A 15,903-nucleotide genomic window follows, 5' to 3' on the forward strand; every position below is an offset into this window, starting at 1 on the left:
CCGATGCCGGGATTCCGGCGGGGAGGGGCGAGTGCAGCAAGCCCCTTGCGGGCTCGGTGGCGATCTGCGGTCGCCACGAGTTCTATTCCCACTCTATGGGTGTCGTGGACACCCACGAGTGGAAATAGTCTCTGTTGGTCGGCATGCCGACCATCGGGATAGTGAGCCGTCGGGCTGGTGGAGGAGGTCATGTGACTGTCGGTCTGCTGACCGGCGGTCACATGAATACCACCCCTGTGCACATCGTACTCCAATTTGCATTGGGATCAGAAGATGGAAAGAGCACTTGTAACAGAAAGGTAAGTGATTAATAGTGCCGGTATGTGCAAGGATCTGCCACAGACAATAAATGTGCCTGCAGCTTCGAGGAAGTGCAAGTTATTTCTGAGAAAGTCAGTTCTGTTTTGACATCTTCAATCTTTTGAAACAGGCCACATCCACTAATCTCACAGCAGTCATTATGGCTCTGCATGTGTGCCAGAACTTGGCAATTATAGCACAGGCTGTAATCCTTCATCTGCATCACTCATACCAGAAGCATTTTAAAGGGAGTTCAAATATTCCGTATTTCCCAAAAAGGTTCCATTTCTACTTTAACAATAACATAGGCAACAGAACAGGCTTCATAATTCTTCTGGTTTGCGTCGTTATTTGAAGACACAATAGAACCCTGTGACTACAGTAGTTATGTAACGACACTGCAACTAGTCTCCTCTAGAATACTGATCAGGATGCGCTCTCCTGTGAGCAGAGCCGTTACTGTGCTACTTAGCAAGGATTAGGTCAGCAATCTGACATCAAATTATTCATGTCTAAATAAGCACAGCAGAAAGTCTAAAAGGTTTTTTAAGATTGGAAATTTTGGTCTGTCACTAGAACACAGCACTTTACACAAACACTAAATACATACACATCTGAAAATGCATGTATTTCTTTTCTATGACACTGTTCAATAAAGGTTTGCTTGCAGTCAAAAAACAAAAAAAAAACAATAAAAACTGTTATATATATTTATTTTATTTCTCCCCACGACAGCTGAATCTCCTCTATTTAGGATGCGCTGATGGATGGAACCATAAATTATCTACACATCACTGACTTACTCAATGCACCACAGGCTCGACTGACTACAACAAGAAGTCTGTATTTAATATTTTGCCAGAAAAAAAACAAAACGCTCACAGTGTCAAGGTGACACTGATAATGAAGTGAAAATTATGTCGTCATGCACTAGTCACAGGATGATGAGCAGCTCATTTAGTTATTGGGCGTAATGCCAACTAGATGGTACTGTGCAATACCTGGTCATCGCTGGTTTAGCTGAAGGGCTGGGGAAGCTAAAATCTATACACACACTGCTGAGAAGGGCAGGAGTGGGGGAGGCGCATCCAAGCTCAACATTAAATCCGTGCATAAATAGTAATAATGCATTGGGCCATATTAAATGGAGTATATGGGAAATAAGGGCTACCAGCACTCTCCATATGCAGAAAAATAAGGGACATTACATGGACGGTTCTACAGGTAAATCCACAAACCGACAGGCTTCATATAGGAGAAAGAAGTATTCTGTAACCTCACCACAACCCATACACCGCTATACTTCCTGACGTGCCGGTGTGTGCTAGAATCTCACTGTTAAGAATAAGGCCAGTTGCTTACCCTACAAACAGACATCTGGTTAGTGGTTAGAGTGCCAGTCTTGTCCGAGCAGATAACCGAAGTACAACCCAACGTTTCCACTGATGGCAAGCTCCTGACAATTGCATTTTTCTTGGCCATTCTTCTAGTGCCTAGAGCCAAACACGTGGTGATTACAGCCGGCAGACCCTCTGGAATAGCAGCCACAGCAAGGGCGACAGCAATTTTGAAGTAGTAAATGGCTCCTCTTATCCAAGAGCCTCCATGGACAGGATCATTAAAGTGGCCGATATTGATGATCCAAACAGCAATACAAATTAAGGAGATGACTTTGGAAAGCTGTTCCCCAAACTCATCCAATTTCTGCTGCAAAGGAGTCCTCTCCTGCTCAGTGGCTACCATCTCATCACGAATCTTCCCGATCTCCGTGTTGACACCAGTTGCCACCACTACCCCTATAGCTTTACCAGCAGCAATGTTTGTACCCTGAAGGAAAAAAAACCATAAGAAACGTCATAATGCATGGCAGTGTAAAACGTATTCATTCAGTGGCGGCTAAGTGTATGTGCCCAGATATGGAAGATTCAGCAAAGTGCTCAAAAACAGAACCACTTCATATCGCAATGGCTTAATTAAATATTTTTAGTAAATGTAAGTGAACCTCAAAATGTAAGTGACAAGTGTACTTACAGAAAAAAGCATGTTCTTTTTGTCCTGATTCACAGCTCGTGGATCGGGGACGGGGTCAGTATGCTTGATGACAGATACAGACTCTCCTATAAAATAAACCACACATTGTATATATATAGTAAAACAATTAATTCTTTCCCCCCCCCCCCCCCCCCCCAAGTATAATGAAAGCAAAAGAAAGTAACTACGTATCATATGAGAAAAGATAAAAGGGAAAAAAATTGCATGGTTACAAATATCCAATCTCTTCATTTCTAGTCATGTCTGCAACCTTGTTATCAAATGCCATTACCGTTAATAAGATCAAGTGAGAGTTTCATATTAGAAATGCTCTAAATACGGTTTGAGAGATTCATTTGAGACGGACATTGGAAAACAAAAGCAGCCACTTCGGATAGCTCTCTTGTCTGGGACATCCTGCTTATACACGTGTGTATAGCTGCAGCACCTATCTAGTCAGCCTCAATAGCTGCCATGTTAAGGTCACCACCTTCCAAGTTTTTTTTTTTTTATACATACATACATACATACATACATACATACATACATACATACCAGTGAGTATTGATTGGTCTACTCTTAGAGTTGTAGATTTGATAGAAGTTAGCCTTATATCTGCTGGCACTTTGTCACCAACTAAAAATAAAAAGTAACCAGTGTTAGAACACAATCATTATTACAGACTCAAGTAAGATGCAGCTTTTTTTTGGTTCAGAATACTGTAAACCCAAACAAGAGCAATATAAAAAATTTTTAATACAGATACTGTGTGCGCGTCAAAAAATGGGTGTGGCCAAATGCCACATGGGGCGTGGTCAATGAAATGGGGGCGTGATACACATGGGGGGAGGGGCAGATAATAAGATTTTACTCACCGGTAAATCTATTTCTCGTAGTCCGTAGTGGATGCTGGGAACTCTGTAAGGACCATGGGGAATAGACGGGCTCCGCAGGAGACTGGGCACTCTAAAAGAAAGATTAGGTACTATCTGGTGTGCACTGGCTCCTCCCACTATGACCCTCCTCCAGACCTCAGTTAGGATACTGTGCCCGGAAGAGCTGACACAATAAGGAAGTATTTTGAATCCCGGGTAAGACTCACACCAGCCACACCGTATAACTCGTGATACTACACCCAGTTAACAGTATGAAATATAACTGAGCCTCTCAACAGATGGCTCAACAATAACCCTTAGTTAGGCAATAACTACATACAAGTATTGCAGACAATCCGCACTTGGGATGGGCGCCCAGCATCCACTACGGACTACGAGAAATAGATTTACCGGTGAGTAAAATCTTATTTTCTCTGACGTCCTAGTGGATGCTGGGAACTCCGTAAGGACCATGGGGATTATACCAAAGCTCCCAAACGGGCGGGAGAGTGCGGATGACTCTGCAGCACCGAATGAGAGAACTCAAGGTCCTCCTCAGCCAGGGTATCAATTTTGTAGAATTTAGCAAACGTGTTTGCCCCTGACCAAGTTGCAGCTCGGCAAAATTGTAAAGCCGAGACCCCCTCGGGCAGCCGCCCAAGATGAGCCCACTTTCCTCGTGGAATGGGCTTTTACCGATTTAGGATGCGGCAATCCAGCCGCAGAATGCTCCAGCTGAATTGTGCTACAAATTCAGCGAGCAATAGTCTGCTTAGAAGCAGAAGCACCTATTTTGTTGGGTGCCTACAGGATAAAAAGCGAGTCAGTTTTCCTGACTCCAGCCGTCCTGGAAATATAAATTTTTAAGGCCCTGACTACGTCCAGTAACTTGGAATCTTCCAAGTCCCTAGTAGCCGCAGGCACTACAATAGGTTGGTTCAAGTGAAAAGCTGATGATACCACCTTAGGGAGAAACTGGGGACGAGTCCTCAATTGTGCCCTATCCATATGGAAAATCAGATAAGGGCTTTTACATGACAAAGCCGCCAATTCTGACACACGCCTGGCCGAAGCCAAGGTCAATAACATGACCACTTTCCACGTGAGATTTCAAATCCACAGTTTTAAGTGGCTCAAACCAATGTGATTTTAAGAAACTCAACACCACTTTGAGATCCCAAGGTGCCACAGGAGGCACAAAAGGGGGCTGAATATGTAGCACTCCCTTTACAAATGTCTGAACTCCAGGCAGTGAAGCCAGTTCTTTCTGGAAAAAAATCGACAGAGCCGAAATCTGGACCTTAATGGAACCCAATTTTAGGCCCATAGTCACCCCTGACTGTAGGAAGTGCAGAAAACGACCCAGCTGAAATTCCTCTGTTGGGGCCTTCCTGGCCTCACACCACGCAACATATTTTCGCCAAATACGGTGATAATGGTTTGCGGTTACTTCTTTCCTGGCTTTTATCAGCGTAGGAATGACTTCTTCCGGAATGCCCTTTTCCTTTAGGATCTGGAATTCAACCGCCATGCCGTCAAACGCAGCCACGGTAAGTCTTGGAACAGACAGGGCCCCTGCTGTAGCAGATCCTGTCTGAGCGGTAGAGGCCATGGGTCCTCTGATATCATTTCTTGAAGTTCTGGGTACCAAGCTCTTCTTGGCCCATCCGGAACCACGAGTATCGTTCTTACTCCTCGTTTTCTTATTATTCTCAGTACCTTTGGTATGAGAGGCAGAGGAGGGAATACATAAACCGACTGGTACACCCACGGTGTCACTAGAGCGTCCACAGCTATTGCCTGAGGGTCCCTTGACCTGGCGCAATATCTAGTTTTTTGTTTAGGCGGGACGCCATCATGTCCACCTGTGGCCTTTCCCAACGGTTTACCAACAGTTGGAAGACTTCTGGATGAAGTCCCCACTCTCCCGGGTGTAGGTCGTGTCTGCTGAGGAAGTCTGCTTCCCAGTTGTCCACTCCCGGAATGAACACTGCTGACAGTGCTAAGACGTGATTTTCCGCCCACCGGAGAATCCTTGTGGCTTCTGCCATCACCATCTTGCTTCTTGTGCCGCCCTGTCGGTTTAAATGGGCGACTGCCGTGATGTTGTCTGATTGGATCAGTACCGGCTGGTTTTGAAGCAGAGGCCTTGCCAGACTTAGGGCATTGTAAATGGCCCTCAGTTCCAGAATATTTATGTGTAGGGACGACTCCTGACTTGACCAAAGTCCTTGGAAATTTCTTCCCTGTGTGACTGCCCCCCAGCCTCGAAGGCTGGCATCCGTGGTTACCAGGACCCAGTCCTGTATGCCGAATCTGCGGCCCTCTTGAAGATGAGCACTCTGCAGCCACCACAGTAGAGATAACCCTGTCTCCAAGGACCAGGGTATCAGCCGATGCATCTGAAGATGCGATCCCGACCACTTGTCCAAGAGGTCCCACTGAAAGGTTCTTGCATGGAACCTGCCGTATGGAATTTTGCTTCGTAAGAAGCTACCATTTTTCCCAGGACTCGTGTGCAGTGATGCACAGATACCTGTTTTGGTTTCAGGAGGTCTCTGACTAGAGATGACAGCTCCATGGCTTTCTCCTGCAGGAGAAACACTTTTCTGTTCTGTGTCCAGAACCATCCCCAGGAACAGTAGGCGTGTGGTAGGAACCAGCTGTGACTTTGGAATGTATAGAACCCATCCGTGCTGTTGTAGCACTTCCCGAGATAGTGCTACTCCGACCAACAACTGCTCCTTGGACCTCGCCTTTATAAGGAGATCGTCCAAGTACGGGATAATTAAAACTCCCTTTTTTCGGAGTATCATCATTTCTGCCATTACCTTGGTAAAGACCCTCGGTGCCGTGGACAGTCCAAACGGCAGTGTTTGGAATTGGTAATGGCAATCCTGTACCACAAATCTGAGGTACTCCTGGTGAGGATGGTAAATGGGGACATGTAGGTAAGCATCCTTGATGTCCAGGGATACCATGTAATCCCCCTCCTCCAGACTTGCAATAACCGCCCTGAGCGATTCCATCTTGAACTTGAATTTTTTTATGTATGTGTTCAAGGATTTCAAATTTAAAATGGGTCTCACCGAACCGTCCGGTTTCGGTACCACAAACAGTGTGGAATAGTAACCCCGTCCTTGTTGAAGTAGGGGCACCTTGACTATCACCTGCTGGGAATACAGCTTGTGAATTGCCTCTAGCACAGCCTCCCTGCCTGAGGGAGTTGTCGGCAAGGCAGATTTGAGGAAACGGCGGGGGAGAGACGCCTCGAATTCCAGCTTGTACCCCTGAGATACTACTTGAAGGATCCAGGGATCCACCTGTGAGCGAGCCCACTGATCGCTGAAATTTTTGAGGCGGCCCCCCACCGTACCTGGCTACGCCTGTGGAGCCCCCGCGTCATGCGGTGGACTCAGAGGAAGCGGGGGAAGAATTTTGATTCTGGGAACTGGCTGACTGGTGCAGCTTTTTCCCTCTTCCCTCGTCTCTGTGCAGAAAGGAAGCGCCTTTGACCCGCTTGCTTTTCTGAAGCCGAAAGGACTGTACCTGATAATACAGTGCTTTCTTAGGCTGTGAGGAAACCAGGAGGTAAAAATTTTTCTTCCCAGCTGTTGCTGTGGATACGAGGTCCCAGAGACCATCCCCAAACAATTCCTCACCCTTATAAGGCTCTATGTGCCTTTTAAAGTCAGCATCACCTGTCCAGTGTCGGGTCTCTAATACCCTCCTGACAGAATGGACATTGCATTAATTCTGGATGCCAGCCGGCAAAATATCCCTCTGTGCATCCCTCATATATAAGACGACGTCTTATGTTCGCAAAATAGTATCCCTGTTTGACAGGGTTACAGACCACGCTGCAGCAGCACTATCTGCAGGTCTCAGTCTAGTACCTGATTGTGTAAATACAGACTTCAGGATAGCCTCCTGCTTTTTATCAGCAGGTACCTTCAAAGTGGCCGTATCCTAAGACGGCAGTGCCACCTTTTTTGACAAACGTGTGAGCGCCTTATCCACCCTAGGGGATATCTCCCAACATGACCTATCCTCTGGCGGGAAAGGGTACGCCATCAGTAACTTTTTAGAAATTACCAGTTTATCGGGGGAACCCACGCTTTTTCACACTTCATTCACTCATTTGATGGGGGAACAAAACACTGCCTGCTTTTTCTCCCCAAACATAAAACCCTTTTTTAGTGGTACTTGGGTTAATGTCAGAAATGTGTAACACATTTTTTATTGCCGGGATCATGTAACGGATGTTCCTAGTGGATTGTGTATATGTCTCAACCTCGTCGACACTGGAGTCAGACTCCGTGTCGACATCTGTGTCTGCCATCTGAGGGAGCGGGCGTTTTTGAGCCCCTGATGGCCTTTGAGACGCCTGGGCAGGCGCGGGCTGAGAAGCCGGCTGTCCCATAGCTGTTACGTCATCCAGCCTTTTATGTAAGGAGTTGACACGGTCGGTTTATACCTTCCACCTATCCATCCACTCTGGTGTCGGCCCCACAGGGGGCGACATCACATTTATCGGCATCTGCTCTGCCATCACATAAGCCTCCTAATCAAACGTGTCGACACATCCGTACCGACACACCGCACACACACACACACACACACACACACACACACACACACACACACACAGGGAATGCTCTGACTGAGGACAGGACCCCACACAGCCCTTTGGGGAGACAGAGTATGCCAGCACACACCAGAGCGCTATATAATTTTGGGATTAACACTATATTGAGTGAATTTTTCCCAATAGCTGCTTGTATATACAATATTGCGCCTAAATTTTGTGCCCCCCCCTCTCTTTTTAACCCTTTGAGCCTGAAAACTACAGGGGAGAGCCTGGGGAGCTGTCTTCCAGCTGCACTGTGAAGAGAAAATGGCGCCAGTGTGCTGAGGGAGAAGCCCCGCCCCTTTTTCAACTGACTTTCTCCCGCTTTTTCTGGAATACTGGCAGGGGTAATTTTACATCTATATAGCCTCTAGGACTATATATGATGTAGATTTGCCAGCCAAGGTGTCATATTGCCCTCAGGGCGCCCCCCCCCAGCGCCCTGCACCCTCAGTGACCGGAGTGTGAAGTGTGCATGAGGAGCAATGGCGCACAGCTGCAGTGCTGTGCGCTACCTTGGTGAAGACCGAAGTCTTCTGCCGCCGATTTTCCGGACCTCTTCTTGCTTCTGGCTCTGTAAGGGGGGACGGCGGCGCGGCTCCGGGAACGAACACCAAGGCCAGTTCCATGCGGTCGATCCCTCTGGAGCTAATGGTGTCCAGTAGCCTAAGAAGCCCAAGCTAGCTGGAAGCAGGTAGGTTCGCTTCTTCTCCCCTTAGTCCCTCGATGCAGTGAGCCTGTTGCCAGCAGGTCTCACTGTAAAATAAAAAACCTAAAATAAACCTTTCTTTCTAGGAGCTCAGGAGAGCCCCTAGTGTGCATCCAGCTCGGCTGGGCACAGAAATCTAACTGAGGTCTGGAGGAGGGTCATAGTGGGAGGAGCCAGTGCACACCAGATAGTACCTAATCTTTCTTTTAGAGTGCCCAGTCTCCTGCGGAGCCCGTCTATTCCCCATGGTCCTTACGGAGTTCCCAGCATCCACTAGGACGTCAGAGAAACACTATGCCCCCCCAGGGGCAGATACACTATGCCCCCCAGGGGCAGATACACTATGCCCCCGCAGGGGCAGATATACCTCCAGTGCCAGATACACATGTTCCCACAGTGCCAGATAATAGGATTTTGGTACTTACCAGGTAAATCCTTTTCTTTGAATCCATAGGGGGCACTGGAGTACTCTTGGGATATGGACGGCTTCCGCAGGAAACAGGGCACTGAATATTTAAATTTAGAACTCTCCACCCCTCCATATCCCAGAGTACCTCAGTGTTTTTTACTGAGCCGAACAGGAACTATAGAGAGGTTGACAATGGAGAATTACATATAACATAACGGACAACAACAAAGTTGACACATAACGTTACTGACAACTAAACAGTTGACACCATAACCGATAGAACTTTATAATTTGAACCAGTCGGTGAAAATAAGATTTTACTTACCGATAAATCTATTTCTCGTAGTCCGTAGTGGATGCTGGGAACTCCGTAAGGACCATGGGGAATAGCGGCTCCGCAGGAGACTGGGCACATCTAAAGAAAGCTTTAGGACTAGCTGGTGTGCACTGGCTCCTCCCCCTATGACCCTCCTCCAAGCCTCAGTTAGGATACTGTGCCCGGACGAGCGTACATAATAAGGAAGGATATTGAATCCCGGGTAAGACTCATACCAGCCACACCAATCACACCGTACAACTCGTGATCTGAACCCAGTTAACAGTATGATAACAACGAAGGAGCCTCTGAAAAGATGGCTCACAACAACAATAACCCGATTTAGTTAACAATAACTATGTACAAGTATTGCAGACAATCCGCACTTGGGATGGGCGCCCAGCATCCACTACGGACTACGAGAAATAGATTTATCGGTAAGTAAAATCTTATTTTCTCTGACGTCCTAGTGGATGCTGGGAACTCCGTAAGGACCATGGGGATTATACCAAAGCTCCCAAACGGGCGGGAGAGTGCGGATGACTCTGCAGCACCGAATGAGAGAACTCCAGGTCCTCCTCAGCCAGGGTATCAAATTTGTAGAATTTAGCAAACGTGTTTGCCCCTGACCAAGTAGCTGCTCGGCAAAGTTGTAAAGCCGAGACCCCTCGGGCAGCCGCCCAAGATGAGCCCACTTTCCTTGTGGAATGGGCTTTCACAGATTTTGGCTGTGGCAGGCCTGCCACAGAATGTGCAAGCTGAATTGTACTACAAATCCAACGAGCAATAGTCTGCTTAGAAGCAGGAGCACCCAGCTTGTTGGGTGCATACAGGATAAACAGCGAGTCAGATTTTCTGACTCCAGCCGTCCTGGAAACATATATTTTCAGGGCCCTGACAACGTCAAGTAACTTGGAGTCCTCCAAGTCCCTAGTAGCCGCAGGCACCACAATAGGTTGGTTCATGTGAAAAGCAGAAACCACCTTAGGGAGAAATTGAGGACGAGTCCTCAATTCTGCCCTGTCAGAATGAAAAATTAAGTAAGGGCTTTTATATGATAAAAGCCGCCAATTCTGACACACGCCTGGTTGAAGCCAGGGCTAACAGCATCGTCACCTTCCATGTGAGATGATATTTTAAGTCCACAGTGGTGAGTGGTTCAACCAATGTGACTTAAGGAACCTCAAAACAACATTGAGATCCCAAGGTGCCACTGGAGGCACAAAAGGAGGTTGTATATGCAGTACCCCTTTTACAAACGTCTGAACTTCAGGTACTGAAGCCAGTTCTTTCTGGAAGAAAATCGACAGGGCCGAAATTTGAACCTTAATGGACCCTAATTTTAGGCCCATAGACAGTCCTGTCTGCAGGAAATGGAGGAAACGACCTAGTTGAAATTCCTCTGTAGGGGCCTTCTTGGCCTCACATCACGCAACATATTTTCGCCAAATGCGGTGATAATGTTTTGCGCTTACATCCTTCCTGGCTTTGACCAGGGTAGGGATGACTTCATCTGGAATGCCTTTTTCCTTCAGGATCCGGCGTTCAACCGCCATGCCGTCAAACGCAGCCGCGGTAAGTCTTGGAACAGACAAGGCCCCTGCTGGAGCAGGTCCTTTCTTAGAGGTAGAGGCCACGGGTCTTCCGTGAGCATCTCTTGAAGTTCCGGGTACCAAGTCCTTCTTGGCCAATCCGGAACCACGAGTATCGTTCTTACTCCTCTCCTTCTTATGATTCTCAGTACTTTTGGTATGAGAGGCAGAGGAGGGAACACATACACTGACTGGTACACCCACGGTGTCACCAGAGCGTCCACCGCTATTGCCTGAGGGTCCCTTGACCTTGCGCAATATCTGTCCAGTTTCTTGTTAAGACGGGACGCCATCATGTCCACCTTTGGTTTTTCCCAACGGTTTACAATCAGTTGGAAGACATCTGGGTGAAGTCCCCACTCCCCCGGGTGGAGGTCGTGTCTGCTGAGGAAGTCTGCTTCCCAGTTGTCCACTCCCGGAATGAACACTGCTGACAGTGCTATCACATGATTTTCCGCCCAGCAGAGAATCCTTGCAGCTTCTGCCATTGCCCTCCTGCTTCTTGTGCCGCCCTGTCTGTTTACGTGGGCGACAGCCGTGATGTTGTCCGACTGGATCAATACCGGTTGACCCTGAAGCAGAGGCTTTGCTTGACTTAGGGCATTGTAAATGGCCCTTAGTTCCAGGATATTTTTTGTCTCCAGGCTTGACCATAAGCTCTGGATATTTCTTCCCTGTGTGACTGCTCCCCAGCCTCGCAGGCTGGCATCCGTGGTCACCAGGACCCGGTCCTGAATGCCGAATCTGCGGCCCTCTAGAAGATGAGCACTCTGCAACCACCACAGGAGGGACACCCTTGTCCTTGGTGACAGGGTTATCCGCTGATGCATCTGAAGATGCGACCCGGACCTTTGTCCAGTAGGTTCCACTGGAAAGTTCTTGTGTGGAATCTGCCGAATGGGATTGCTTCGTAGGAAGCCACCATTTTTACCCAGAACCCTTGTGCATTGATGCACTGAGACTTGGTTCGGTTTTAGGAGGTTCCTGACTAGCTCGGATAACTCCCTGGCTTTCTCCTCCGGGAGAAACACCTTCTTTCTGGACTGTGTCCAGGATCATCCCTAGGAACAGAAGACAAGTCGTCGGAACCAGCTGCGATTTTGGAATATTGAGAATCCACTCGTGCTGCCGCAACACTAACTGAGATAGTGCTACACCGACCTACAACTGTTCTCTGGATCTTACCCTTATCAGGGAATCGTCCAAGTAAAGGATAACTAAAATTCCCTTCCTTCGAAGGAATATCATCATTTCGGTCATTACTTCAGTAAAGACCCGGGGTGCCGTGGACCATCCCTACGGCAGCGTCTGAACTGATAGTGACAGTTCTGTACCATAACCTGAGATACCTTTGGTGAGAAGGGTAAATTTTGACATGAAGGTAAGCATCCTTGATGTCCCGAGACATCATGTAGTCCCCTTCTTCCAGGTTTGCAATCACTGCTCTGAGTGACTCAATTTTGAATTTGAACCTCTGTATGTAAGTGTTCAAAGATTTTAGATTTTAAAATCGGTCTCACCGAGCCGTCTGGCTTCGGTACCACAATAGTGTGGAATAATACCCCGTTCCCTGTTGCAGGAGGGGTACCTTAATTATCACCTGCTGGGAATACAGCTTGTGAATGGCTTCCAAAACTGCCTCCCTGACAGCGGGAGACGTCGGTAAAACAGACTTTTTGGAAACGGCGAGGGGAATACGTCTCGAATTCCAATTTGTACCCCTGAAATATTACCTGAAGGATCCAGGGGTCTACTTGCGAGTGAGCCCACTGCGCACTGAAATTCACTGAGAACGGGCCCCCACCGTGCCTGAACTTGTAAAGCCCTAGCGTCATACTGAGGGCTTGGCAGCGGCGGAAAAGGGTTTCTGTTCCTGGGAACTGGCTGATCTCTGCAGCCATTTTCCTCTCCCTCTGTCACGAGCAGAAAAGAGGAACCCTTTTGTCCGCTTGCCAACCAGGACTGCGCCTGATAATACGGCGTCTTATTTTGAGAGGCGACCTAGGTTACATCCCCTTTTTTAAGGCAATACTTCCAAATGCCGTTTGGAATCCCTGACCACTTTACTGGTAGAATACAAAGCACTTATACTTGATGCCAGTCGGCAAATATTCCGCTGTGCATCATGCATATATAGAAAAGCATCTTTTAATTGCTCTATAGGCAATAATATACTGTCCTTTTCTAGGATATCAATATTTCCAGTCAGGGAATCCGACCACGCCACCCAGCACTGCACATCCAGGCTGAGGCGATTGCTGGTCACAGTATAACACCAGTATGTGTGTAAATACATTTTAGGATACCCTCCTGCTTTTTATCAGCAGGATCCTTAAGGGCGGCCATCTCAAGAGAGGGTAGAGCCCTTGTTCTTACAATCGTGTGAGCGCCTTATCCCCTGTAGGGGGTGTTTCCCAATGCACCCTAACCTCTGGCGGGAAAGGATATAATGCCAATAACATTTTAGAAATTATCAGTTGTTATCGGAGGAAAACCCACGCATCATCACACACACACACCTCATTTTATTTTTCAGATTCAGGAAAACTATAGGAAGTTTTTCCTCACCAAACATAATACCCCTTTTTTGGTGGTATTCATATTATCAGAAAAGTGTAAACATTTTCCATTGCCTCAATCATGCAATGTGTGGCCCTATTGGAAATCACGGTTGTCTCTTCACGTCGACACAGGAGCCAGTATCCGTGTCGGCGTCTGTAACAGGCGCTTTAGAGCCCCTGTATGAGACATCTGGACATGCACAAGCTGAGTAGCCGGCTGTTTCATGTCAACCACTGTCTTTTATACAAAGCTGACACTGTCACGCAATTTCAACAGTACATCCACTCAGGTGTCGACCCCCTAGGGGGTGACCACACTATTACAGACACTCTACTCCGTCTCCACATCATTTTTCTCCTCATACATGTCGACACAAAAGTACCGACACACAGCACACACACAGGGAATGCTCTGATAGAGGACAGGACCCACTAGCCCTTTGGGGAGACAGAGGGAGAGTTTGCCAGCACACACCAGAGCGCTATATATATATATATATATATATATATATATATATATATATATATATATATATATACACACACACACATACATACATACATACACACATACATACACACACACATACATACAGGGATAACCTTATATAAGTGTTTTTCCCTTTATAGCTGCTGTATTGTTTATACTGCGCCTAATTTGTGCCCCCCTCTCTTTTTTAACCCCTTTCTGTAGTGTAGTGACTGCAGGGGAGAGCCAGGGAGCTTCCCTCCAACTGAGCTGTGAGGGAAAATGGCGCCAGTGTGCTGAGGAGATAGGCTCCGCCCCTTTCTCGGCGTCCTTATCCGTTTTTCTATATGTTTTGGCAGGGGTTAAATGCATCCATATAGCCCAGGAGTTATATGTGATGCATTTATTTTAGCCATATAAGGTTTTATCGATTTATTGCGTCTCAGGGCGCTGCCCCCCCAGCGCCCTGCACCCTCAGTGACCGGAGTGTGAAGTGTGCTGAGAGCAATGGCGCACAGCTGCGGTGCTGTGCGCTACCTTATCTGAAGACAGGATCGTCTTCTGCCGCCGATTTCACCGGACCTCTTCGCTCTTCTGGCTCTGTAAGGGGGCCGGCGGCGCGGCTCCGGGACCCATCCAGGCTGAACCTGTGATCGTCCCTCTGGAGCTAATGTCTGGTAGCCTAAGAAACCCGATCCACTCTGCACGCAGGTGAGTCCGTTTCTTCTCCCCTTAGTCCCACGATGCAGTGAGCCTGTTGCCAGCAGGTCTCACTGAAAATAATAAACCTAAACTAAAACTTTCACAAAGAGCTCAGGAGAGCCCCTAGTGTGCACCCTTCTCGTCGGGCACAGAAATCTAACCGAGGCTTGGAGGAGGGTCATAGGGGGAGGAGCCAGTGCACACCAGCTAGTCCTAAAGCTTTCTTTAGATGTGCCCAGTCTCCTGCGGAGCCGCTATTCCCCATGGTCCTTACGGAGTTCCCAGCATCCACTAGGACGTCAGAGAAAATGTGTTACCATAAGATCCCCTGAGCTTACCACAATCAGGTAAAACTGCTCTGGGTGGGCATCCAGTGCCCCCTATGGATTCAAAGAAAAGGATTTACCTGGTAAGTACCAAAATCCTATTTTCTTTTTTATCCACTAGGGGTCACTGGAGTACTCTTGGGACGTACCAAAGTTTCCCGTGTGGGCGGGAGAGCTGTTTGGCACCTGTAACACTATGCGGCCAAAGCTAGATGCCGATGCCGCCAACATATCAAACTTGTAACAGCGCACAACCGTGTGCACTGATGACCATGTAGCCGCACGGCAAAGCTGCGTCGTAAAAACTCCACGACCAGATGCCCATGAAGCTCCCACAGAACATGTTGAATGAGCTGTTAGTGATGTAGGCGGCTGTAACCTAGCATGAAGGTAAGCCTGACGTATAGTCAGTTTTATCCATCTGGACAAGGTCTGCTTAGAAGCTGGCCAACCTATCTTGGCAGCATCATAGAGAACAAACAACGTATCAGTCTTTCGAACTGTAGACGTTCGGGATACATAAACGCGGAATGCGCGTACTACATCTAGAGTTCCAGAATGTCCGGTTAACACAGGAACTACTATTGGTTGATTTATGTGAAAAGATGACACTACCCTTTGGTAAGAAAGCGGGATTCGGTCGAAGTTCCGCTCTGTCATCATGAAACACCAAATACGGTGGCTTGCGTGACAAGACACCCAAATCTGAAACATGCCTTGCCGTAGCTAAGGCCAGTAGAAAAATCATTTTCCAAGTAATATCCACTTTCAAAATGTGAAGACTGTAATAAATCTAAAACCAGATTCAAGTCCCATGGCGCTGTAGGTGGAATGAATGGAGGCTGTACTCTGAGGACACCTTGCAGAAAAGTGTGTACCGACGGCAATAGAACCAATCATCTTTGAAAATAAAGTAACAGCGCAGATACCGGCACCTTTAGTGTAGATAAACGCAGTCCTCCATCTAACCCCGTCTGTAGACA

At 47.6% G+C, this 15,903-nt stretch overlaps 1 protein-coding gene across 2 annotated transcripts in view; it reads right to left on the reverse strand.

Moving 5' to 3' along the window:
- ATP2A2 (ATPase sarcoplasmic/endoplasmic reticulum Ca2+ transporting 2) overlaps positions 1-15,903 on the reverse strand; it is a 117,489-nt gene that overhangs the window by 49,150 nt on the left and 52,436 nt on the right. For both annotated transcript variants that reach the window (XR_010252496.1, XM_063964419.1), the window contains exons 6-8: positions 2,887-2,967; positions 2,332-2,417; positions 1,663-2,127 (exon numbers count right to left, since the gene is read on the reverse strand). Coding sequence is in view for 1 of the 2 variants with exons in the window: in XM_063964419.1 (XP_063820489.1) it covers positions 1,663-2,127; positions 2,332-2,417; positions 2,887-2,967 (632 nt within the window). In the remaining variant the exon portion in view is untranslated. The remainder of the gene's footprint in view (positions 1-1,662; positions 2,128-2,331; positions 2,418-2,886; positions 2,968-15,903) is intronic.

This window comes from Pseudophryne corroboree, chromosome 1 (genome assembly GCF_028390025.1).
Source record: "Pseudophryne corroboree isolate aPseCor3 chromosome 1, aPseCor3.hap2, whole genome shotgun sequence".
In the NCBI taxonomy this organism is placed as follows: Eukaryota; Metazoa; Chordata; class Amphibia; order Anura; family Myobatrachidae; genus Pseudophryne; species Pseudophryne corroboree.